General features: G+C 33.0%; 1 protein-coding gene across 6 annotated transcripts; it reads right to left on the reverse strand.

The window, feature by feature from the left end:
• Positions 1 to 4,258: 4,258 nt before the first annotated feature.
• LOC148615832 (dual specificity protein phosphatase 3-like) lies at positions 4,259 to 16,935 on the reverse strand. Of its 6 annotated transcripts, none has more exons than XM_088582486.1 (4): positions 16,915 to 16,935; positions 7,888 to 8,080; positions 6,078 to 6,301; positions 4,259 to 5,831 (listed from the first exon to the last, which is right to left on the reverse strand). In XM_088582486.1, exons 2-4 carry the CDS (start codon positions 8,064 to 8,066, stop codon positions 5,632 to 5,634), a joined length of 603 nt encoding a protein of 200 aa, XP_088438612.1. In that variant the 5' UTR covers positions 8,067 to 8,080; positions 16,915 to 16,935; the 3' UTR covers positions 4,259 to 5,631. The 6 variants fall into 6 exon arrangements, with proteins under 6 accessions (XP_088438612.1, XP_088438609.1, XP_088438607.1 ...); XM_088582483.1 differs by having other exon boundaries at positions 16,859 to 16,925; XM_088582481.1 differs by having other exon boundaries at positions 16,817 to 16,915.
• Positions 16,936 to 26,372: the final 9,437 nt, after the last annotated feature.

Here is a 26,372-nt window from a genome sequence, read left to right on the forward strand (position 1 = left end):
AACCATGAAAAAATGGTGGATACTGGGATTTTTTTATTACATGTATTAAATCCAAATTGTACAAAATACCAGACCCCCAGGTTTTTTATTTGGTTACGTAGATTAGGATAATGTTAAAATAATTTATACAAGTCATCTTTGAAAAAATAAAACACATGTAAAATTTCCTTCAACAAAGTCAGCATTTATTTGTTCAATCATTCAACTATGAGATATTATGTCTAATTATTATCTTTTTTAAAATTTTAAACAATTTATTATCACATTTTGTTATTGTTTAAGAAGATCAATTTATGATACTGGTGAATTACATGTAAAATTTAAAATGTAAAACCGCATCTTTGAAAAAATGCTGAAATGTAATGTGCCCACAGAAATGCATTGTGCGGTTTTATAATTAGATGAAGGAACCAAAGATTCACATCACAATTTATAACATTGGATACCTTTTTCATTCCTTTGACATATTATCTTTTTATGTTATTTTACTCTACAGATACCTCACAAGAATGGAAAAAAAAGAAATCCTGTTTGTAGTTTATAGGAGAATTTACTGAATTTGACAATCACAAATGTTATTTTATCTCCTTTAGAACTTATTGTATTAAATAAATTGTTTTATTTTTTTTAAATTTGAAATAAGTAATGATTATAGAAGGTTTTTGAATTGGTAACCACAAAAAAATACATGAATTGTATTTGAAATATGAAAGTTCATTGAAGACTCAATTTTGATCCAAATAAAGGTAAGTAATGAAACCTTACTTTGTCAATCTGGCAATAAACTTTCACAATACATGTATTTATTTTTATGAAAATATGTTTTGAGGACTTGATGTTTATTTCTTTGATAGTCACATGATACTGGTACTTTATACTTCATATATAATTTGAATGTATAGTAAGAAATCCTGTGGTAACAATTGAACTGGAAACAATTATTCCTTTATAACTTCCAATTCATAAATTTTGTTTTTTGAATATATCCTATGTTTTTCTGTTATCATTTGTCTTTATTACAATATTTATTCTTTACATTAAGTCATAAAAAAATATATATTTTTTTTGTAAATCTGTAATGAAAAAGTTGGTAACATTGAATACCTGGGAAATTTCTGCTATAACATACCTTTACATTATAGCTAGTAAAAAGAGCATAAATACAAAATGTATTATTATGTCTTAATTCACAGTAACAGGTTTTATACTTCATCGTCTGAAAAGTTATTCTTTATTAATAGAATTTCCTAAGAAATGGTTTCTGATATAGTTGTAATGTATAATAATCTGATACAGTTATACATGTATATAGAAACCAGAAGATCTTTAGTTTTGGTCAAATAATACCAGACTACATATGTATTGCAGTTCTATTTTAGAGAAGGAAAGATCGTTTGGTCAAGTATTGCCAAATTACAAAATAAAAAATATAAGCTTAGCAGTTGGTGTTTTCTTTCTTCAAAACCTGTTGGATGTTCAAGCTATATTTTTAGCGCACCTGGCCGAAGGCCATGTGAGCTTTTGCCATCACTTGGCGTCCGTTGTCGTTTTCAAAAATCTTCTCCTCTGAAATTGCTGAGCGGAATTATATGAAACTTTGCACATATGTTCCTTAGGGTATCTTGCGCAAAAGATGTGTTTAGATTTTTGATCTGTCAAAAAACGTGGCAGCCATTACTAAAAGTAAAATATAGGAGTCAGACTGTAGTTTTTCACATATATCTCAAAAACCGTTAGTTAGCTTCAGCCAAATTCTGACAGGGTAAAAGTGTTCAGCATGATGAGATCTATCTGTGGTCAAATTTTCGTTTTAATCTGTCAAGGTGTTTAGGAGTTATTTCCCTTTTTCTATGTTTTTTTGCTATTTTTAATATTTCTTTCAAAAATCTTCTCCTCTGACCCTACTTGACCAATTGGAATCAAACTTGGTATGAATATTTCTTGGTGTATCACAAAACTTGTTTTAGATTTTTGATCAGTCAAAAAAACATGGCGGCCATTACTAAAAATAGAACACAGGGGTCAGGCAGTAGTTTTTCGCATATATCTCAAAAATCATTATGTTTAGCCAAATTCTGATCAGGTAAAAGTGTTCAGCATGATGAGATCTATCTGTGGTCAAATTTTCATTTTAATCTTGTCAAGCCATTTAGAAGATATTGCACAAAATTTATTTTTGAATTTTTTTATCCCTCAAAAACATGGCTGCCATTACTAAAAATAGAACATAGGAGTCAGAATGTAGTTTTTCGCATATATCTCCAAAACCATCAGGTTTAGCCAAATTCTGACATAGGGTAAAAGTGTTCAGCATAATGAGATCTGTGGTCAAAATTTCATTTAATCTGTTAAGCCATGTAATGGTCCTTATAAGTCCTACCAAAGTCTTCTTGAGTCAAAATTCTTAGACAACTTCTTGATAAATTTATTGCCATTAAGAGACAAAATTTAACAAGGTGAGCGATTCAGGCTTCTGGGAGCCTCTTGTTTATTTACGGTTAGGATTTTAATTTTGAATATCTGTTGTGTGGAGTATATAGGAGTTACTTAGTCTGTCTACACATATTGTAAGTGCTTGTAAACCACTAGGCAGATTTTGAGGGAACTTCACTGGACTGTTAGGTTTCGTAGGTAGATATGCCTAAAGAAGGACATTTTTGTTGGACATCTTTAAAGTAGGTAATCACATATTTAAAGTTGACTGTACAACTCCTCGTGTGGTTAAATGGATTTTGATGAAAATTTCATTGGAAGTTGAGGCATCATATGGTGATGAGCAAGAAAGAAGATAATTATTGTGTGATGCCTGTTAAGGGAGGCAATTCTACACAATGGTTTAATATGAAATAAATCTACTTGATGCAAGAGATATTTTTTTTCAAGCTTACAGTATTACTAGTCTTAACAGGTCCTTTTGATAATGGTCACACACAATGTAGTGATAGTTGTTTAGCAAAACTGGAAATAGGAGACATTTTACTGCAATTCATCTGGTTAAAGCTCCTGTAAAGACCCATGACATGTCTAGAACTGTTACCATCAACTATTTGCCAGCACTTATTTTGAATACTAGTATACATGAATGCATGAACACTGTAATGTTACATAAAGTAAAACCAAGTAAGTTCAACTGGTAAAATTTGTCAAATTTCTCATTGTCAAAGGTGCACATCTTCAATTTGTATATCAACCCTCTGCAAAGTTTTAATACTATTCATTTTACACTTACATATTATAAAGTAAGTACAGTACATAACATAAAGTGACTAAAAATGGCTTATTTCAACATGCCGAAAATGCAGGAAAGTAGCTGCAAATTTCCTTATAATAGGAGCAGTACATCTTTAATATGTATTTATAGACAATGTGCAAATTTTGAATAATACATTCTTCATAAATGGCACAAAGTAGGTAATCCTAAGTATGACCAGCAGCTATTTAACCTTTCCCCACTGGTAATGCAGGTGAAAAACAAGCTCTTAATGTTTATTATAGTTTACCTATAAAACCAGATTCTATTAGCACAACTGAAATGTGTTTTAGACGTTGAAATAAATCTGGAAATGGAATTGACTCCTACCATGTATGTTATACCCAAGTCAACGAGTGGGTGGTATATTGGAGTATATTTTTGGTAATTATATCACCTCTCAATGGATAGATTGATTTCCAATTTAGTGTGGTTGCTCCCTGATATCAACTTCCTGTACAAGTAGTAACTGGGGTTATGCATAGCACAACAACTAGTGCAACTACATATTTTGTAATGTATTTTTTATTGGACAATCACAGAAACAAGATCTTGAATTTGTCCTACTTAATGACCTATCGATTTTCTCTGGAATTTCATACCTAAGTTATAAGATGCAAATAGACACCCTCAAAAGTGAATTGAAAAGGATAATGAATGCCAAGGAATAATCAAGGGAACCAACATTCTAGTGGAAATCAAAAGAATGTAATCCAGGGACAAAGACCAGACATGGAAAACAGACAAACACAACAAAAAACATAAAACAACCAAAATCATACATACAAAGTAACAAAAGTAAATGAGAAACTCACTCCACTAAAAACTGGGAACGTGGACCAAGTGCACATGTAGGGTAAGCGTCCTCTGCCAACAAATTATATCACATGCCAGATTAGTGGATGATTAATCTCCTTAAAAGTTCAAATGTGTGGGACAGAAAGTTATCTGGCAATATGTTGGCGTTGTTTTAGAATTAAGCTGAAGGGAAAATAGATGAGTCTAAAAGAATAATATGGTCTTTAATTTCATAATATCTATAGACAATTTGTATAAACCAAACAAATTCACTAAAAAAGTTCTATCACAGTCATCATAAGTTGTAAATAATTATCAAAAGGTATACTGCCATTTCTTCTATTAAAGAAAGATTCATACATTGCAGATATTGCCTAAGTAATCTTTTGATTTGTTCTTAACCTCTGAAAATAGTAATAGGGTCCATCAAAAAGGAAAAATGAACACCAAACAATATAACATTTTACATCAGAGAATATCACAGAAAATACTATAATAAAAAATTAACACTATGAAATAACAGTACAGTATATGCAACCTCAAAAATATCAATTTTCAGAGGGAGATAAGATTAATATAAATCACTGAAAAATAGCAATCCCATTGGGAGATCCAATATTGGCAAAAACTGACCAGTAATGGCCAGGAACCCACTTACCAAAATTTCAGGATCCACCTTAACCCTGACTCCCAATATAAATAGATACCTCAATTGATTACCACACATTCTTGCAGGCAAGATCTCATTGTTTAAAAAACAAAATTCATTTGTACGACAATTAATAGCCAGTAGTAGAGACATTAAAACTCTAACACCACTGAGGATTCTCAGACATTCAAGGGTAAGATTTCAACTTCTCTAGCCAGACTTTACCTGAGGGTGTCTAAGATTTCAACTTCTCTAGCCAGGCTTTACCTGAAGGTGTCTAAGACTTCAACTTCTCTAGCCAGGCTTTACCCAAGGGTGTCTAAGATTTCCTAGTTTTGCATTTTCTAGCGGCGTTTGATTCTTATTCTCACTTTTAGAGTTTATTTTATGATTATTAATTACGCCAATTATTAAAATGCTCTGCTTGCCCATAGAATTCATGAGACGTCATTAAAGGTTTTATCGTGACTTCACAAACATCGCATGTTTTATCTCACATAGATAAAAACAGGAATATGCTCGTCTGTTTTAGTGAGAATAAAGATCTCAGAATAATATTGACAATAATGGGTATGAAAACAACTATATGTAATAGGTGGGTAACATTGGTTATCTCTTTTCTCTCTATCTGAAAAGAAAAAAATTGACAGCATACCAATAATAAATCATACTCTGAGCAAAGTAAATAAAAACAGACGAAATAACATGAATCTGAAATCTCATCATGTCCTGAGAATAAAAGAGGTGAATATCTGTCTATTTGTCAAAAATTATTCACCATTAGAAACCTGTCACAAAATATTTATCATTGCTAATAACTGATATTATATCAACATGAGTGAAATTAAGATTGTCCACACAGTTTTTTGTTTATAATATACTAGAACTATGTTGGCACATGATTATTGATTATGTGAAATAACCACCACCAAAGTTAATCAGATGATTCATACAGTTCTCTGTTTAAGATGCACAGCTGCTTTAAAAAACCATCATTTGGATGAACCTTTCTCTTGCTTCTTACCACTGTAAGAGCTTCTATTAACTTCATTCCTCTTTTTAGCATGAGAAATGCTAACACAATGGTTGCTGACCTGCTAATACCTTGGTGACAATGAACATACACTTTATTTCCTGTAAAAAAACAGACAATATGGAGAGAGTGAAATTTGTATGTCGGATTGATTGTTTTGATTTATTGAATTAATTGAAAAGCAAATGCAAAATAAGTTTTTTCCCTTAGAATTTTTACAGTATCAACATTTTTTAAGTCTAAAAACAATTCCATTTAAACATTTAACCTTCCTTCATTTAAAAAAATTGCTCCAGATTAACAATGTAAATACACATATTTTTATATGACTCATAAATCCTAAATACCTTCTGTATGTAATGCACTTTCTATGAAATCTGCAGCTTTAGGAAATTCAGGAGCAATCTTGTAAGTAGATATATCATTTGCTTTAATGCCATGAAAGTCTATTCCAGCTGTCTTAAAGAAGCCAACAGATGTGTCTATCTGATTGAATTTTGTTCCTTGGGCACAGTTCAGCACATGTGTCACACCTGCTTTTTTTAATTTGTCTTTATCAGAAGCAATTTCTCTAAAACATAAAATATGAGATTTATAAGGATATTACTTGTTTATTGACAACAAGGTTAATACTATGACCTTAAACTGCATTATTGGATAAGTTTTTTTTATCTGTAATAACCCTTGTTCCTTAACTGTTACATATGTACATGTATTACTAAAATATCCATAATAATCTTCATATTGGGGTAAGGAACCTTTGATAAATTTCAAAGAGATCCATGCATTTTACTCATGCTATTGTTTGGAAACCCCTTTTCAATCCTTTTAAATTCCTGAGAAGTCCAGATCATAAACTCAAAAATTCATGACAGTCTGAACTTTGTGCTTTAGAACATGATGGTGCAATATCATAAATATCCATACTCTTAAACTTGTGTTATATAAAATACTTTTATCAGTTGTTTGTCCCTAATTCCAAACTAGAGGCTCCAAAGAGCCTGAAGTGCTCAACCAGCATTCTATTATTATAAAAGTGGCCATGTTTTTTCTTGGATGAAAATTCCTAATGCTCATATCAAAGGAACAAACGTTTCAATTTTCATTGAATTCTGTCCAGAGGTTCTGAGGAGAAAAAGAAATAACATTAAAAAGAGTGAAAAAAAAACATTGAAAAGGGGCAATAACTCCAACATGACACAAAAGATTAACACAAAAATTTGACCAGAGTTAGCCATGTCAGGATTTGGCTAAACCTAATGATTTTGGAGACTTCTGACTGACCCTTATGTTCTATTTTTATTAACAACACAATATCCTAAGAAATATTCATATCAAGTTTAATTCTAACAGGTCCAGTTGTTTTAGAGGAGAAGAATTTAAAAGAAATAAAACTAAAAAGAAAAAAAATGTTGAAAAAGGGCAATAACTCCATCACGGCTGAACAAATTTACACTAAAATTTGATCATAGATAGATATTGTCACGCTGAACACTTCAACCCCAACAAAAATTTGCTAAACCTAACAGTTTTGGACATATATGCAAAAAATTTCAGTCTGACTCCCACAATGTATGTTCTATTAGTGTAACGGCAGCTATGTTTTTTGAAGGATCAAAAATCCCGACACCATTTTTATGCACAATGCCCTAAGAAACATTCATACCAAGTTTGGCCCTGATTGGGCCAGTGCTTCAGAGGAGAAGAGTTTTATAGAAATAACAAAAAAAATAATGAAAAAAACTGTCCAACAATGGCGCAACAGATTATGGTAACATGAAAATTTGACCACAAATTCTAGCAGTCCATGGAAGACAATAAATTCATAATAAGTACAATTGTAACAGTGTAAAACAAAATCCTGCTACCCTGCTTTCCCTATTTTTTGTGCCCATCCTAAACATTTTATGGCAATTTTGGTTCAGACGCTGTTAAAGTCCAGGTCATTTCTGATAAATAAAATAATTTCCCTACCTACCTACCCTATTTTTTTTTGTTGGTAGCAGGAAACAAGACTATTCATTTTTTTCTTTTCTTTGTCTAAGCATTTATTTCATACTGAATCGAAGTAGAATTTGATGCATTCAAGGCATATCTAAAATTTTCACAAGTGTCAAACACTTCAGATCACGTAAGACCATAACTAAACAACCGTACTTGTCTCCTATAAATATCCCTGGATAAACTTCATCAAAGTGGTTTCTTGGTCCACCAGGAAACACAAACATTTGGAAGGTAGCCCTGGCTCCATTAGGAATTGGTTTCTTATGTTCTTCATCATCTTTGAATAAGAGACATCTAGCTTCATTAAACAAAATTTGGTTATAGTCAGCCATATTTATATGGTCTTCTTTATGAAAAAAGAAAAAAAATGCAAATTATTACATAACATCATATAATAATATAGATAATATCATTTCTCCACTCTGTTGTTTGATCCCATTTTTTATTTTAATAAGCTGTTTTATTGCCTTCTAAAACCACCAGTCCTGCCGGTCCTGACAGGTAAAATTTGGGTAGGACCAGCATTTCAACCTCTTGTGCTGGTCCCATGACTGACAGTGGTTAAAAAGATTTTGTGAAGTCTGATTACATCGGACCAGCAAATTTTCAGTGGGACTGACAAAACATTAGCCTTTGTCAGTCCTATGACCTACAGCAGAACAAATTTTTCATGAACTCTGAGATACTGAACAGAACATACAATACTAACTACATCAGTGTGAATTTCTCCAACCTCCAACATGGTTCATAGGGCTACATATATATGTACTCAAAGCAGATGATAGTTTTTTCAACCACATGAACATAGGATGTATTTCCAACATTTATAACTGCGATTTGAGCCATGGAGTTTCCATGTGTCTATTATAAGTAGGTCTCATTTTGCCAGCAAACCTTTGAGTGCAAAAGCTGTCAGCACCGCAAATATAGTACTTAAACTATTTGCATTGTAGTTTTGTAAATGAAGAAAATTTCCAAATTAAGCTGCAAACCTATCTTCATAACTTGTCTGAAATATTTGTCGATATTAAACAAAGCATGAAAAGTCAATTAACTGATGCAGTGCTCCAGCTAGAAATTGAAAAGGGCAAGGCACCGGGAAGGAAACCTTTCTCAAACCTTTCTGCAATGTAGTTTTTCCTATTGTATGTCTTTGTTGCCATTTTCGCATTTACTTCCATATTTTCTCCACCTCAATTTTGTATCCAAAGCATTTCTTAATGCTTGGAGACATATAACATAACTTATCCCCTTAAGTCAGAAACCAAATGTTAGATAATGTTTCTATACATTAAATGAACTTGGATGTCTGTTTCAATACATATAATGCCTACCATGAGGTAGTGTTTTAGGAAATGTAATAAATGAAGAAGACTGCCGCTACTAAATTTCCCAAATCACATATTCAAAGAAAGTATAATCAAGAACTATTGCAAACTCAACTTTTGGCAAATATACTGTACAGTTGTAAATATACAAAAATTGAAAATTTAAGGGAGGTAACTGACAATTTGATAAACAAACGTGTAATTTAATAATTGTTTACATATGTGAAGGGGTGCACAAGGGGTACTTCATTCCTTTCCTTTTACCACCAGTTATGGTTCCCAACCATAATCCCCACTTTCTGTATATTTCACTCCCTGTCTGCCACCCCTTCAACCACCCTTCCACCACCGTTACCCACCCCATTCAAACACCGATTCCTGTCCCTTTAACTAAAACCTGAGGGATTGAATTTCAGAAATGTTTCCACCAGCTAAAATTGGCAAGTACTGAAAATTTACACTCACTAAATTTAAGGTTTTCGGGTTATTTCTGGACTTTACCTATATTACCTACAGAGTTCCACTTACAAATTTTAGCAAGTGGAAATATTTTCTACTAGCAAATTGAATTTCAACTTGCATTTAGCAAGTACTTCCCCTTAAATTCGATCACAGACACTGGTATCCCCACACCTGTCCACTGTCCAATACATGTTCTAACACAATTTAGACCTGTTAAATTGACAGTATTTGTCTTATCAATTTGTGCATTAGAAATTATTCATTATTAAACAAATGATTGTCCGTCCATAAAATTGTGATATATCCAATTTGACAATCCATTTTCTACTTGTCAATCATCACCAGATAACCCCAATTGCTTCTCATTGATTATTTACTGGTCATAAAAGAGTAATCAAGGGGACCAAGGTTATAGCGGTAATCAAAAGAATTTAATCCAGGGACAAAGACCAGTCTTGGAAAACAGACATACACAACAAAGAACATAAAGTATCTAAAATCATACATACAAAGTAACAAAAGTAAATGAGCAACTCGGACTCCACTAAAAACTGGGAGCATGGACCAGGTGCACCGGTAGGGTAAGCATCCTCTGCTTTTCAAGAAACACCCTCCGAGTTGCTCATAAAAAGTCAAGTCCGGGGTAGACGAACGAGGAAAGGAAAAATATGACCCGCTGAATAAATCAGTTTTCATGGTGCTGATGGATACACCATAACGATCCATGAGTTAATGATGACGACCATAAAACTTCTGTAGTGATGACTTCAATCTTGTAGCAACATAACCCTGTTCCAGAAGCCTATTTGTTAGAGTTCTAGTGCGATACAAAAAGTCATCGTAGTTTCGGCAAGCTCTGGCATAACATATGAGTGATATGAACACTCCATACGCAGGAGCCAAAGGGATGTTGCCACAGATGAAAGGAAAGTTGACAATTCTGAATGAAAACTTTCCTGTTTAGACAGAAATTAACAACTTTTGTCAGATTTATGGCTCTTTTAATTAACAAAATGATATTAAATTTTATATTGTGTAGAAATAATACACGGTGCAGAATATTTACTTGTCACAGGATATAAGGTTTTCTTCTGTCAAAAATACATACAATTCAGATCTTCATTGAAACTTTCAGGGTTTTTTTAGATATTGCTTCCAAAATCAAATTTCCTAAGAAAACATTTCTGAAATTCAATCTTAAGAATGGTGATTAGATTGCTTCTTACAGTTCCACACATTCCATATTTTGCAGTTTATATAAACATTAAAAAGTACGACCCAAGAGCTGAGATAAACATAAGCTCATATTTTATTTATTATTCAATGGCCAATATACATAACTATTATCATGCTAATACAATGTAATACAATGGCATCTTTTAAATCACCTTCTCCATGTCAATAAGACAAATTTACATTTCTAGAATGAAAAGGTAAACTTATGTGACATGACCTGTCAATACAATTAAAAATGCCCCAAAAAAAATTGTAAAGGAGACTAGAGGTAAACAGAATGCTAAGAATTCTATTAATATATTTAGGTCATGAACTGTCAATACATAATTATCTGCATCTGAAGCAAAACATGTCTATTATTAGAGATCTATCTGACCTGAATTTACTTCTAAAAGTTATAAAAGTTGCTATATAATAGCAAGGATTTTTTCGTATAGTAATCTACTATAAAAAAAATCCTTGAAAATAGATAAAAACTTATTGTATCTATCAGAAACAATTATCAGCAATATTAACACACCTCAATATGAGCCCAACACGCATTGATACCACTGTTGTTTAAAAAACAATGAACACTATCAATGTTTCATTATGTGGAAATGTTAACCAAGTATTAGTTTTTATTATTTTTCTAAAAATCAATTAATAATAAATTCCAATTTTTTCGTGATTGTTATCATATTTCCATGCGCACTACACATTAGTGCATGTTACTATTTGGAGGTTGTAGTTTAAACCAGGGACATTATATTACACTAATACACTTACTATTCAAACCTGAACACAATTATAAAGTATGTATAGATATTTTGGCAAAGATCAAATTTATAAAAAGAACACTTCTGGTCAGTCTACAAATTACATACAGTAATTAAGTTTAATCTGGCTAGGTATCATTATAAGCAAGTGAAGCTCGCTCTTAAATGTATAGAAATTAATCTAAAAATTCATCATATTGACACTTGAGAAACTTATGTCAAAGTAAAACACTACATGGGATACATTAAAGCTTTAGAAATAGTGAAAATGCAGGCTAGGCAAAGCGTTTGAAAGACGTCAATGTTATCTTTCAACAAGAGGCTCCCAGGAGCTTGCATCGCTCACCTTGTAAAATTTTGGCCTTTGAAGGGCAATAACTCTAACAAGGAGTTGTCCGACAATTTTGACTCCATGAAGACTTTGGTAGGACTTATCATATCAATAAGGATCATTTCATCAATTGAAAGTTTCATCCTCTTTATTATAGTTTTCAAGATATTGGCTGAAAACTGCTAAAAAATGTATTTTTTTTGCCTTTCAAGGGCAATAACTCCTACATGGAGTCATCTGACAAATTTGATCCCTGGAGACTTTTGTAGGCCTTATAATAAGAATCATTTCAGCCATTGAAAGTTTCATTCTATCTATTTTTCACCTCTCAAGGGCAATAACTCTCACATGCAGTCGTCTGACAACTTTGACACCTGGAAGACTTTTGTAGGTCTAATAATAAGGACCATTTCAGCAATTGAAAGATATTGGCTAAACCTAATCGTTTCGGAGATATATGCAAAAAACTACTCTCAGACCCCTATGTTCTATTTTTAGTAACAGCAGCCATGCTTTTTAACAGATTAAAAATCCAAACACTTATTTTGTTTAAGATACCCTAAAACAAAAATACCAACTTTCATTGAAATCTGTACAGTAATTTTTGAGAAGATTTTTTAAAATAATAACACCAAAAACAACAAAAAACATACAAAAATGGTAATAACTCCAACATGGGTCAACAGATCTTCACCAAAATTTGACCACAGATATATCTTATCATTCTGAACACTTTTACCCCATCAGAATTTGGTTAAGCCTAACGGTTTTGGAGATATATGTCTGTCTGACCCCTATGTTCTATTATAAGTAATGGCAGCAATGTTTTTTAACAGATCAAAAAATCGAAATGGTCATTTTGTGCAGCATACTCTAAATTACAATCATAATAATTTTCATCCAAATCCATTTGGTAGTTTCAGAGCAGAAGATGTTTGAAGAATTGTTAATGAAGACAATGACCGACGCCAAATGATGGCAATAGCTCACATGGCCTATGGCCAGGTGAGCTAAAAAAGCTACTTCTCGTAGGAAGGACTGTGATAAAAGCCTGCAATCTACAGCTAACTCGGAGCAGTTCTTCCTATAATTTTACAAATACTTGGAATGCCCTTTGCCATCTCCCACTTATCACTGACGAAAAATTCCTAAAAAAAAGAACTTGGCAAAATGATAAATGGCATGAAGTCTAATTTATTGAAAAGGGTAACTGATACTTTTACTTCGGAATTCACTTGCACTTAAGGCCATTGCCTTATTCATATTATATATAGAGTCAATCAGGGAATGTATAATAGCAAGCACCACAAAGTGGTGTGAGCTCTACGGTTATTACATGTACTATCTAAATTTCCCTTGAGATTCCCCAATATACCAACGAAAAAAAGTCATGTCATGGAAGTAACAAAAAGTGATTGTCCATATGGAGAAAATTCATCGCTCCCTTAAACCAAAAAAATAAAAATATATGGGTTACGATTACGTTGCAGTAAAAGTAAAATCATCTTTTCTGATAGTTTCAAGTCTTTCTATATTTTTTTTAATAATTAAAAGAAGTGAATATGATATTTTTAAATAGTTTGGGTAACATAAAGATATACATATGTGTATCTTCACTGTTCCACTGTCGCTGTTGTGAAGAACCTAACCCACCTTGGAAAAAAATATAATTCCTATTACATTATCCAAATCAAAGCATAGCATTTCTAAGATAGGAAAGGCAATCATTTTCTTGTTTGGAATTTGCAGCTGTCGTCTGAATTTTGTTTACATCACATGATACATAATATATATGATAAAAATATTCCCATCATCTGTGAAGCTGTAATATTTACAGTATCTGCAGTGTGGAAAACCACCCTTGCCAGCTTACCAAATACAAGTATATGTGTAATTTGGCGAGTTCTCATTAGCTTACACTTGTCAATTTGGCAACAGACATTTGATTGGTGAGTTCCAAGGAAAGTTAACCAGCCAACAGGTTATTTAGCAAAACATCCCTTAAAAACATACATTAAAAACATGTTCCCTACATTTTAGGAAGTTTAGCTTTAGATCTAATGTCAAGTGAATTTTGGCATGATACGCACAATTTTATTGATGTAAAGCATTGCTCACGATCTGCCATTTTACTTTCCGGTAAACGGGATGTGCCAAAACCTACGCAACGGTCCCAATCTCGAATTAGTATTCAAATGAAGTTATCTTGGTAATTTATGATATGTTACCTTAAATTATTTGTTTATTGTCAAAATAAAAAATGAACAAGAAGCAATGATAAACATTTTCTTGTTTCATAATGATGAATCTGTTGAAATGTAATTTTATTTTTAAAATATGAGTTCAGAAATAGAGTACTTGAAGTATCAGTCTTTCTAAAAATCAGGCAGAGGGTGATTCATGCAAGTCAAAAACCCACCAAATTCAGTTTTATTTCTTGTTCATAAACAGTAACTGATCACGAAACAAGTCTTAGTTTTTCATTTGGTTGTTGCGCTTTTGAGATAAAAATCATATAGATTGTACATGAAATTTGCACTTTGCAAGAGTTATTGTTCTTGATTTGGCTTCATTTGGTTACTTATAGTGGGAGATAAATGTATGATTTTCTCAAAAGTGCAAATCTGAATACAGAAAAGGTTGTTGTTATGTGAAAGTATAGCATACGTAGACTAAAAAGCATCGTTTGCTTAGTGGGTTTTTCTTGACCATGAATCACTTTACCATTGGTAGTGTCTGAATTTTATGTGCACTGGTACTTAAGTACTAGAAAAACAGAAGGGAATATTCGAAAATGGAAAAGTTTTTGATAAATTTAGAAACAAATGAAAAGATAGTTGAAGAAAGAAAAAGAAAAGCAGAAGACAGTCAAATCCAAGAGAAAAAAGATGATAGTACAGACAAAAAAAAAACACACAAAAAATTGGCTGGTTGAATTTCTATTTGGCTAGCAAGATCAATATTTTACTAGCCAGTATGGCAAGTTGGGGAAAAAAATGGTTTTCCACACTGTATCTGTACAGATTGATCTGACAGGCCAAAACTGAAAAGGATGTTGCTAGAGATGCCCTTAAGGGATAAAATATGTAAAGCATTGCGAAGTGCTTTAAAGTTATCAGTTAAAAGTTTAAAGTTGTGCATAGGCAATGTGACATATAACACGAAATCGTATGGGTCATCTTTTCCAAGAATTAACCTACTGAACACTTCCTAGCTTCTACTGGGCTTTGATTTTGCCATGTTGTGTAGAAAGGTATGCATAATACCAATAAAATTTAGTACCTATTTATTTTACCTTTCTCTTAAACCCCAAAAATTTCATATTTTAAAACTGAAAAGGATGTTGCTAGAGATGCCCTAAAAGGATAAAATATGTAAAGTATTGCGAAGTGCTTTAAAGTTATCAACCATTTTGAAGGAGAGGGGAAAGATGGGTATGGGGTTAGAATTTTGGAAAAAAAAATTTTCTCAGGTTATTCAAGAAAAAACTGCATCATTAATTAAAAAGGCAGATTTTCAAATAAAAATATTGATTTCACTTGCTGCTGAAATATAAATGAAAATATTGCATTTGCAAACCAAATATTTCCATCCGGGTCAACCCCCCCACCCCTTTGTAATGTCCTTTATTATTTATACCAGTTTCATACAGATGGTACATGTATTGTAAAGCTCACGGTGCTCACTGATTTAGGCAATGGCTACCCCATAATGGCCCATATCAGAAAGTTACTGTATTGTGCGTTCATCTGTTCTCAATAGTCATCAGTTCTTGACCGCGATGTGCATAAGCAATATGACATAAAAACGTGAAATCGCATGTGTCGCCTATTCCAAGAATTAACCTACTGAACACTTCCTAGCTTCAACTGAGCCATGTTGCATAGAAAGGTATGTATAATACCAATAAAATTCAGTACTTATTTATTTCACCTTTCTCTTAAACCCCAAAAATTTCATACTACAAGCGCCCACCTCTCCCAACACACATTTAGAATGCTAACAAATTTTATTGAAAGTGGTAGGTCATATATTCAGCAATCATGCACAGTCAGGATATAGGCATGGCTATGTCAATAAAAAAATTGTATGGTGTGCAGTAATGGTCGTATCTTATTATTTCTTAGCAGAAAACATTAAACATGTCATGGCGTTATCAATGTTTTAAGAGATAAAGATTAGCAATAATATGAAAAGCCTATTTCTTTTTGGCGAATTATAATACTAATAACCTTGTATATCTTTGCTCCTATGCTTGGAACACCATATCACAGCAAATTAAAAAATATAACCTTATGTGATTAAATTTTTTTAGCCATATCAAAGTTAATCAATTATAACATTCACTGGAAGTAATATATTGACCCTGAAAATATGAAATATCGATGAAAATATATTGAATTATTTATTTTCTTTTTTTCCACATTCCAATTATGTTTCTAGTGCTATCCATACAGAAAGTCATATCCCTATAAAGAACTGAAGACGTAGTACCCATGAAGTCATTAATAGGTCACCACCCTACTATGTGTTTTTTCACAATGTAAACATGCAATCTCGCCAATCTTCTGGGAAAATAAAACAAAGATCAGTTCATATAATGACTTTAAAATAGTAACTATTTAATAAGTAGTTCAACAAACAAGTAAAAAACATTGTTATGCTGTCGAGAACAGATGACACCAATATATAAAGTCCCCGAGTTAGATGAAAATTTCTAGGAGTACACTTACTTTAAACTTAGGAAAATTTATAGTAACCAAGTTCTCAATTTTGATCTATACACGAGAATTCGAGTTTTTCTCCTCTATTTAAAATTATTAATAGTACACGTTACATATGGTATAAATATAAACATGACAAATATCGACTTCGAGATGTAACCAACGACTATAAAATCATTTTCGTGACTCGTGATGCCTGATTCTTCTACATGTACGTGAGAAAAAAATGTACTAATATGTTACATAAACTAAGATGAATAACGATGTTCTGCTTGTTCAACGAACATTTCGTTCAGTTATTTCGGATGAAATGACCACAATAGACTCTGAATGGTAAAAACCTGAAAAATCCGCATGTCGGGTGCGTTCGATTATTATTAATTAAAGACCAAAAGATCATTGTCTACAGCAATGATCAATAATGGACCTGTCAAAAGTACAAACATCGCAAAATTTAAAATACAATCGTGTGTTGTACATTTCGTTGTCACAGATGATTTTAATTCGTTAAGTCATTAAGACAATTTTTAAGATTTTGAATAACACCAAAAATATGCATTACAATTTTTTTAATTTATGAAAACGGAAAGCAATATAATTGGAAATATATCGGATTAATATGTCTCAGAAATTTTTACAAGTCTCATGACGTGAAAAATGTAAATAAACAGTCCTTTACAAAATAAGAAACAATGTATGTCTAACTTAATGCCATCGATAAACCTGTAATTATAAATACAGTTCTATCAGGACCGGATCAAGACCCTTTGAAAAAGGAGGGGTGCCAGCCGAGGTTTCAAAAAAAAAAAAAAGCGGGTGCTAGTACATAATTTACCAGTTTTTATCAATTTTACACATGAAAATGACAAATTTTCTAATAAAAAGGAGATGTCAACCCTCTGAACCCCACCACCTCTGGATCTGGCACTATCCAAGTTGTTGCTAAACCCTAAAACAGGAGGTATCATAATAGTGATAGATTTGCTATATATGAGGTCTTGAGCTTGCTCGCCAGTAGCTGCTAATAGTCCCGTATTTATCTTTATATTTTTATGATCGGTTTGTCGTGTTCAATATTTTTACATTGAGTACCTCATATCATGTTCTATGTTTATATTGAGTAATTGTGATTTTGTTTTGTTTTGTCTTGTTTTTTTTTATTTATTGTTTAGGGTATACTTTAATGCCAATATCGCTGTACTGGTATATTTAGGTGTTTGTTTTGTTTTGTTTTGGTGGGGGCGGTGGTACCAGTCGAAGGCTGACTCTTGATGTGTGAGATTCATTGAAGGCCCATGAACAGTCTTTGGCGGTTTGTTTTTCACCGATTTTGGTACGACTGTTGTCTCATTGACACATTCCCCATATCGAAACTTTTGCATAATTTGTGCTGGTCCTGATTATGCACGAGATATTAGCGACTGAACGTTCAGCGACAAACAAACTTATTCAATCTACAAAGACATATTAAAGTAGTACGATTTTAAGATTTTAAATATTTAAAAGCAATTTTTATCTAAATTTTAAAGCTGGTCGTTCATAAATGAGTTGTCGACAGCCACTAGTATATCGGCCCTTTTTCAGGCAGATGCCACGAAAAATGGTGAACCAGTTAACATTCGAACACATTTTCAAATCAGATAATTAGACGAATTCCTGAAAAATTCAGTTTGCATTTGTTCAAGTAAATGTACCTAATGGGGAAACTTATACTTTCGGACCTAAGCGTATTTCTTTCGTCTTTTTCGTTTGAAATTGTCCGTGACCAAGACGGCGAAATCCAAAATTTAGATGCTAGCTATCTTGTTAAAATTGGATGTCATTTCTGATAGCGTCGTCTTTTTTTCATTAATTTACAGCAACGACGAGGTTGTATGCTTAACTTTTTGATTGCTTTACGGCTTACCTCTTTTTAAAGTTTTTCGCCATTGAATGATGATACATATGTATGGAATTGCGCACGTTCGGAGTACGGTATACTTTTATTTTTGATTAAACTAGAGGCTCCTAAGAGCCTGAATCGCGCACCTTGCTTGGTCAGTCACTTTCTATTAAAGCGGCCATTTCCTCTCTTGGATAAAAATTCCCAACGCTCAAACCTACGGAAGGGGATATCCGCCATAAATATGTTCATGTGTTTCTTTTAACTTTGTCAATTGCTCATTTGTTCTCTGTATTTTCTTTCTTTGTTAATAGAAAATTGTTTAAATGTTAATTCGTGAAGTGCATTTTTAGCACTGTAACTTGCAGTCTGTACGTATCTTTCTTTGCTTAATGTCGTTCCTTTTTCTGTAACAGCTTTCTTTTACGTTTCTACAAGTATTAATTTGTAAAATACTTCTTCTAACCCTGAAAGTCGTAGTTTTCCGATATCTTTCTTTATTGAAAGTCTTAAATCAGTGATTTATACGATTATATATAAATTAAAACATGTTTCTTCTAAAATCGAGACGATCGACACGGTCACAAAGAACGCACTGACATTTGACAACTGATGAATAAACATGTTACTCATGAGTGAATTTTCACCGAGGGGTTGGTCTAGGAACGGGACGGTCATTTTCCGATATATTTTTTGCTATAACATTTGTTTCATTTAATGGCAATCAAAAATTAAGAGGATTTCTAAAGAAGAATAAAAGTGCTTTTAAAACATTTAAAGTTATTTTTGGAAAATGTCGAATGATAAAGCGAAAATCTTGACAGGACGAACTTTTGCTGTTGAAAAAAGAACCATTATCAATCTTCACCTACCAGCAAAAACAGTAGAAAGAGAACAAGCAAATCTACTCCAGTATCAAAAGTTACAATTTAATTTACAGACAATCCAGGAAGATGACACTCCGAATGAAACACGTACATGTATAGATGTTAGTCCAGAATTACCACATGCTTAACTTATACTACATATGAAAAAGAGGAAACTAGATTACAACGAAAAACATATCCAGACATTTTAACACAAAACATACCTTGGGTAGGAAAGTTAAGACATACATTCAATTTTAACAAAACAGTTTCCACAGAAATCGGGTTTCTAAGGCACTTGCCTGGCACTAGTGTTTGACAAAGAAAAACAAAAGTGGTCATCGCACAGACAATTTGAAAAAGTGTCAAGCAAATCAGCACAAATGCACCATACAGGCAAGCACAATTGGGTAACATCAGTTTATATTTTAGATAATTTATTTAATAAGTTGACAGTTTCTCAGGAAATCCAGTTATCACAGATTTACTCATACATGTAACAAAATACGCGGCTTCTCGTCAAAATCCCAGAAATTCATAAACAATCTAATTCAGTTGATTGTGGTTTATATACGATTACAAACACGGTTGAATTCTGTATAAGTGGTTTTACTGGGGTCTTCATATTCAGTACGAAGAAAGATATATGAGAGACCATTTGATTTCATGTTTGGAAAAGACAGAGTTCAGGATGTTTCCTAAATCACTAATGGCTCAAGTAGGTAAGGTGAAAGGAAAAACTGCAACTGTAAAAATGAATTGAGATTGTGGTGAGGCCGATGGTATTGAGGACATCGTAGGTTGTGACCATAGAAATGGTGTTAGTAGTTGTAGTGTTTGGAAACACAAATCTTGTGCAGATGCTATGTATAGTTTATTACTTAAACACCATAATACTATAGTACAGAGAATAAATTCGATACAATTTACATAGATACATAAAATTCATAAGAAGTTGATTAGTGTACATGTATTGGAAGGAATAATATTGAGTCACATTCATAATGAATTTCTACATACATAAATTTAGAGAACTATCCTAGAGACAACATCTTTGTAATTTGTCGCATACGTTTATATAAATTGTTGAGAACAGAAGGTGATGATCTATTCATCAAAGCTTTAGATTTAATAATATTTGGTCTTTAAACAATTTTTTCTACGAGAAGGATTTTTTCTGTCACTATCAAACGATGTGCACTTAAACAAATAATGAAACTCATCCCCAATATCTCTCGAATTACATAAATGACACTTTCTGTTTTCTCTACTTATATTTTGCCAACGCCCACTTTCAATGGGAAAGTTATAATTCAAGGTTCTAAATCTACAAAGAGTAATAATATTTTTGTCATCTCAAATTCTGAAATAATTTTCAATTCCAAAATCTTCATGGTACAATCTATAATTCAGAGACTCAGGTGAGGTTTTCACTTTTGAGTTCCACGACTGTTGAAACTGGTCTAAAAGGCTTTGCTTACTGGTCAAAAATATCCAAGATTCATTATGTTCGTGTTGTTGTTTCAAACAAAGGACAGATCACACACATCCAGTACTGATTTAACTTTTTTTACCCAGAATATTCTATAGCCATATTTTTTAAGAGCAAAGTTAAATAAAATTGCAGGTAGCTTTTCAGATTTTCCAGTAACTAATTTAAGCTAAAAGTTAATGACCCTCAGTTTAATTTTTATTTCCAGTGGATATCTGCCGTAAACCATAAAATCTGGGATTGACTTTTTGACATGCATTACGGTCTTACACAATTTAAGATGTACTCTTTCTATAACAGTATTATGTTCAATATCCCAAACTTCGCAACCATATAAAATAATAAGTCGTATATATCGGTGAAATAAATCTAACTGGCATTCCAGGAATGAGTTGCGTAATCTGCATTCACGTAGAACATCGTACATGGCTCGATTTGCCTTTTCTACGTTTGACTTTTTCGCTTTTGAAAAGCTACCCGTTCTTGACAACAATATTCCTACATAATTGAAACTATCAACTGTATCAAGAGATGCATCATTGTACATTGTATTTAAAACTTAGTTTTTTAGACATCTTGCCGTTTGAAAAAAAACAACAACTTTACTTTTGCTAACATTAATTTTAAGTTTCCACAATGTGCAATAGTCATAAAGTGCATCAAGTTGTTTTTGCAAATCGGATTCTGATTCTGATAGTAACACCGTGTTGTCAGCATATAATATAGTGAAAAGATTTTAAAAATAATAGAGTTCAGCTTCAATTTTTTTTATGTTAAAAAATTTAGTCCATGAATGTTTCGATTCTTGAAGAAATCTTCTAAATCATTGATATGTATTGAAGAGTATAGGTGACAAGTTTTCTCCTTGTCTGACACGTATGTTACAAGGAAAGAAATCGGAATATCCTTTCCCATAAATTAAATACTCTAGACTTTATATAATTGATGATGCTGAACCTGACAAAACACGGTATAGCACTGAAGACAGACCTACTTAAATAAACATCAAACAATTACACCAGACACAATTAACTGACACTGTTTATATTCGGTTAATCTTTTAAAACATGATGTCACTTGGTAACACAAATTAACCCAATAACAGAAAGGAATTCATACATGTATATTATTGTTATAGGTCTAATTATGTCGATCAATGAAGATTTTTCACCCCGAAAAGATTTTGGATTTATCTCTAAATTAATTTCAAATATATATATATATCAAAACGAAGTACAAATTAACAGCTTTAAAATCCGATAAATATTTTTGACAGACTTAAGTAAATTTCAAATATTTTATGTTTTGTTACCATGCCCCCGTAAGAAAACTGCACATATCACGTAAGAGAAAAAGCCCATCCCGTCAAGATATTTCCCCTTTAACTGTCTCAAAATTAAATATTTTTTATGTGAAAAATGTAAAACTTTTTTGACAGACATTTGTCACTTAGAGAAAAAATAACATTGTTTGTTCCCACATCCGACACTAAATTGAAAATTTCCTGACAAAAAAATGCGATGAAAAGGGGGACATGTAGATGAATAAAATTCATTATTCATAAAATGTGTCATGTTTGACAAATATTGTTTACTTATTAAAGCCGGGGGCTAGGGCGCTCTGCCCACAGAGCAACTGGGATGTGTGCCCCAGGTGGTGGAATGGGATACCCCTGACGTGTTACATGCTGGGGTTGTCAGGCTATAATACGGAAAACCTGACCGCAAATCATAGTAGTGCACCGTGTTGGGAAAGATGCCACGTTCCTCGCACGTTAAAGAACCCTACTGTGGTATTCTCCCGGAGTAGGAACCATAGGGCTCCACCACAGGAGGCTAAATCGCCCGACCCTTCCCACCTCTCCCTATTTCCAATGGCAATCAAAATTTCTCGACCCCATTATCCTTGTGTCCCATCCCATTTTTCATTTCATCATCATTTCATGTTCATTTTATCATCCACTTCATGTTCATCGACTGAATATAGCTGAAATATTGCTGCTCGGGCGTTAAACCCCAACAAACAAACAAACAAACGACATATTCTCAAAGCTTAAACTTTTTGGTATACTTTGATGTACGGTGTATACGTTTTTGAAACATGTCCAGAAATCAGTTCAGAATTTCACAGGACGAACTTTTTCTAACAGGTTTAAGCCCTGTGCGGAGTTTTCTGTTAGGGTATGGAAACATGTTGTTGTAGGTGGATATTGACGTGATTCTTTGGGATCTGTTGTGACACAATACTGACCACCTCTGCCTTGAACAATAAAGGCACCCTGAATGGGTACATGAGCGATTATGTTATTGTCTATTACATACCTTGCAAGTGCATATTGACTACTTACTGTTGGAGGGAATTGATGATTCTGGGAGGAGAGACAACTTTTTTCCTGTACGTGCGATGTGTCTAATAAATTTCCCCCAGTCTTACATGCCATTTTTCATCCCCCAACTCATGCTTCGCTTGATTTAAGGAAGACCATTCATAGATTTGACGCTCTTGTTTATGTATTCTATTTTGTCAGAAGGTGCAATGAGTCTTTTAGTAATACACTTCTTGAAACGTTCACGTTTCCCATTTCAGCGCTCGTGCATCGTTTATCGTGCGTTTACGCATCGTTTTGCGTTCGTTTAAACGCACGATACAAGCGTTCGTTTATTTTTGTAAACTTTGATGATTTCCATGATTAAACTTTTATTTTGTTATTTTTTGCTATTATTAATTCATATAATTTTGATAGTTTCATTTTCTATTTGTTCCTCCTTCATTATTTGTTAATGTTACAATAGAAACGTTCGTTTATCGTGCGTTTCGTGAGCGTTTAGCGTGCGTTTGGGTATCGTGCGTGCAGGAAACCTAAACGTCTCAAGGAGTGTAACTAATTCGTCACTCGAAATAACTACTCTAGAGAACTCGTTTTTAGGTGATAGTTACCTGTGCCAGACAAGCCTATAAGAATCTCATAGCTTTCATAGTTATGTGAAAAGTGGAAACCTAAAACAAGCATTTTAACAGGCAGCTCCTGTCATTTTTTCTCGTTTCAAAACAGCATTATAGCTCTCTGATAATGTTTAGTTATACCATAGTACGGATCACAGAGTCCATCAAATTGGTTCAAAACCCATTTACCTGCATGAATTATTAAGAATTAGATTCACAAGGTGTGAAAGCTTTACGAACCAGTTAATAGTGATTAGAGATTGTTAATCCAATTTAGGCATTTGTATGTAGTTCGACCTGACAATATTTCTGCTCATAAAACTTCTGTTGTGAGACTAATTAAGATTCTATATAGAATGATACCTCAAAATTTTATTTTATTTACATTTAATTTTCATAAAATATATACATGTATATTAAAGTTCTAAGCCTAATTATGTCGATAAATGACGATTTTTCACCACGAAAAAAGTTCGTCCTATCAAGATTGTGGATTTATCTCAAAACTATTTAAAATACCAAAAAGCACTTTTTTCTTCTCTAGAAATCATTAATTTTTTTCAAGTCATTATATAAAACAAAAATTATAGCCAAAAATGTACCGGAAATTTAGACCAACACCTCGATCTTCCGGTGAAAAATCACTCATGTGTAACATGTTTATTCTTCATTTGTCAATTGTTAGTGCGTTCTTTGTAACCGTGTCGACCATGTCAATTTTCAAAGAAACGTGTTTTAATTTATATATAACCTGTATAAATCACTGATTTAAGACTTTCAACAAAGAAAGATATTGGAAAACTACGACTTTCAGGGTTAGAAGAAGTATTTTACAAATTAATAATTGTAGAAAGGTAAAAGAAATGTTACAGAAAAAAGAAACGACATTAAGCAAAGAAAGATACGTACAAGCTGCAATTTACAGTGCAAAAAAAATGCATTTCACGAATTAACATTTGAACAATCTTCGATTAACAAAGAAAGAAAATACAGAGAACAATTGAGCAAATAAAATAACAAAGTTAAAAGAAACGCGTTAACATATTTATGGCGGATATCCCCTTCCATACAAACCTATATCCAGTAGATTCTAAGGACAAAATTGTTGAAAGTAAGAACATCAAAAAAACAACAAAAAAACCAACAAAAAAACAAAAAAAAAAAACGTTGTAAAAGGGCAATAACTCCGACATGGCTTAACAGATTTGACCACATCCATGTCAAAATTTAGCTTAACCTATCGGTTTTGGGAGATATATGCTAAAAAATTGCTGTCTGACGCTACGTACTATTTTTCAGTAACGGCGGCCATGTTTTTTCGAAAGTACTATTTTTTATTAGCTGATTCGCGTGAGCTACTTTTTTCTGCTTTATTGTTGATGAGTTCTCAACGCGCTGTTTTACGTACCTCTTCCTTACCCGGTGTGGACGACGAAGCGTAATCCTGATTTATGCCTGTCCAGCAAGCTCGTTTTGGCTTCCACCGCTTTTAAATATAACTAAAACATAAATGGAAGAAATTGAGCCCCATACAATGGCCAAAGTTTTATTAGTCAACTTAACCAGATGGCAAAGGTGCATGGGGTTCAAACATAAAGGCCCCTAAAATATACTTACAACGTATATAATGTTTCATTAATAGCTACATAAAAAGAGTGAACAACAGCCAGGACGACAAATATTGAAAACACTGAAAAAAGACAAAAATAGACATTAATAAATACAGATGGACCCCACCCCTTCCTACCTGTAAGCAGACGGACACAACTAACAACAGCTAGGCTATATTTTTATCTGGCCGAGTGGTCTAGGGCACTGGACTTTGTGCAGGCGGTGTTGCCACAGATGTCACAGCGGTACGAGTTCGAGTCCCGCGGAGGGAACGACCACAAATTTGCATCGTAAATTTGACAGTTCTAACATCGTTGGGAATTTTTCAGATATATATATATAAGTACGAAAAAACATCGAATTGTTTGACTATTGAACCGTCGGACTATCGAACCGTCGGGCTATTGACCTGTCGGACTATTAAACCACCGGACTATCGATCTGTCGAACTATTGAATCGTCGGACCATTGAATCGCCGGACTATAGCTACGGCCCGTCATTTCGACCCCGACTTTTCTTTCAAATTACCCAGAAAGGAGCCGTAGATGTTTATCAAACTCTGTAGTCCTAGCGGTTTTTTTTCTTCGAATTTGATCTCCAGCCTCCCCTCACACCAAATACAAAATATTTAGTACATTATGTCACACACCACACTGTAAATGATATGGTTCATGTGTTCAATTTGTTACATTTATTTTTTGAAAATTATCATACTTGACTTTTTCAACTGTTTATTTTCAGTATATATAGGCCAGTTCTCGAAAGCCGGGTTATTTTGATTCGATTTATCACTATATTTACACACTCTATGATTTTTCATTGAATCTAAAATAACTCATTGACGTTTTGTGGACAAATGAGATTGTGTGTTACTAAATTTACTCCGAAGTTTCTATTTTTTGATCGACTCAGACAAACTATTTACGTCATCGCGAACATTGACAAAAGTACGTCACAAAGAGACCAACCTTCACATTGCTCTACGTAATTGGTCACAAGACTTT

The sequence above is a fragment of the Perna viridis genome, chromosome 5 (assembly GCF_037379345.1).
Source record: "Perna viridis isolate PV_CMFRI_1.1 ecotype Kerala chromosome 5, ASM3737934v1, whole genome shotgun sequence".
In the NCBI taxonomy this organism is placed as follows: domain Eukaryota; kingdom Metazoa; phylum Mollusca; class Bivalvia; order Mytilida; family Mytilidae; genus Perna; species Perna viridis.

Excerpts from the sequence above, each read along its gene's own strand:
- LOC148615832 (XM_088582486.1), bottom strand. The coding sequence starts at position 8,066 with ATGGCTGACTATAACCAAATTTTGTTTAATGAAGCTAGATGTCTCTTA. Across the intron at positions 6,302-7,887 it reads GGGATATTTATAGGAGACAA|AGAAATTGCTTCTGATAAAG; the intron begins GTACGGTTGTTT and ends TTTATGTTTTAG. Across the intron at positions 5,832-6,077 it reads AAGTGCATTACATACAGAAG|GAAATAAAGTGTATGTTCAT; the intron begins GTATTTAGGATT and ends GTTTTTTTACAG.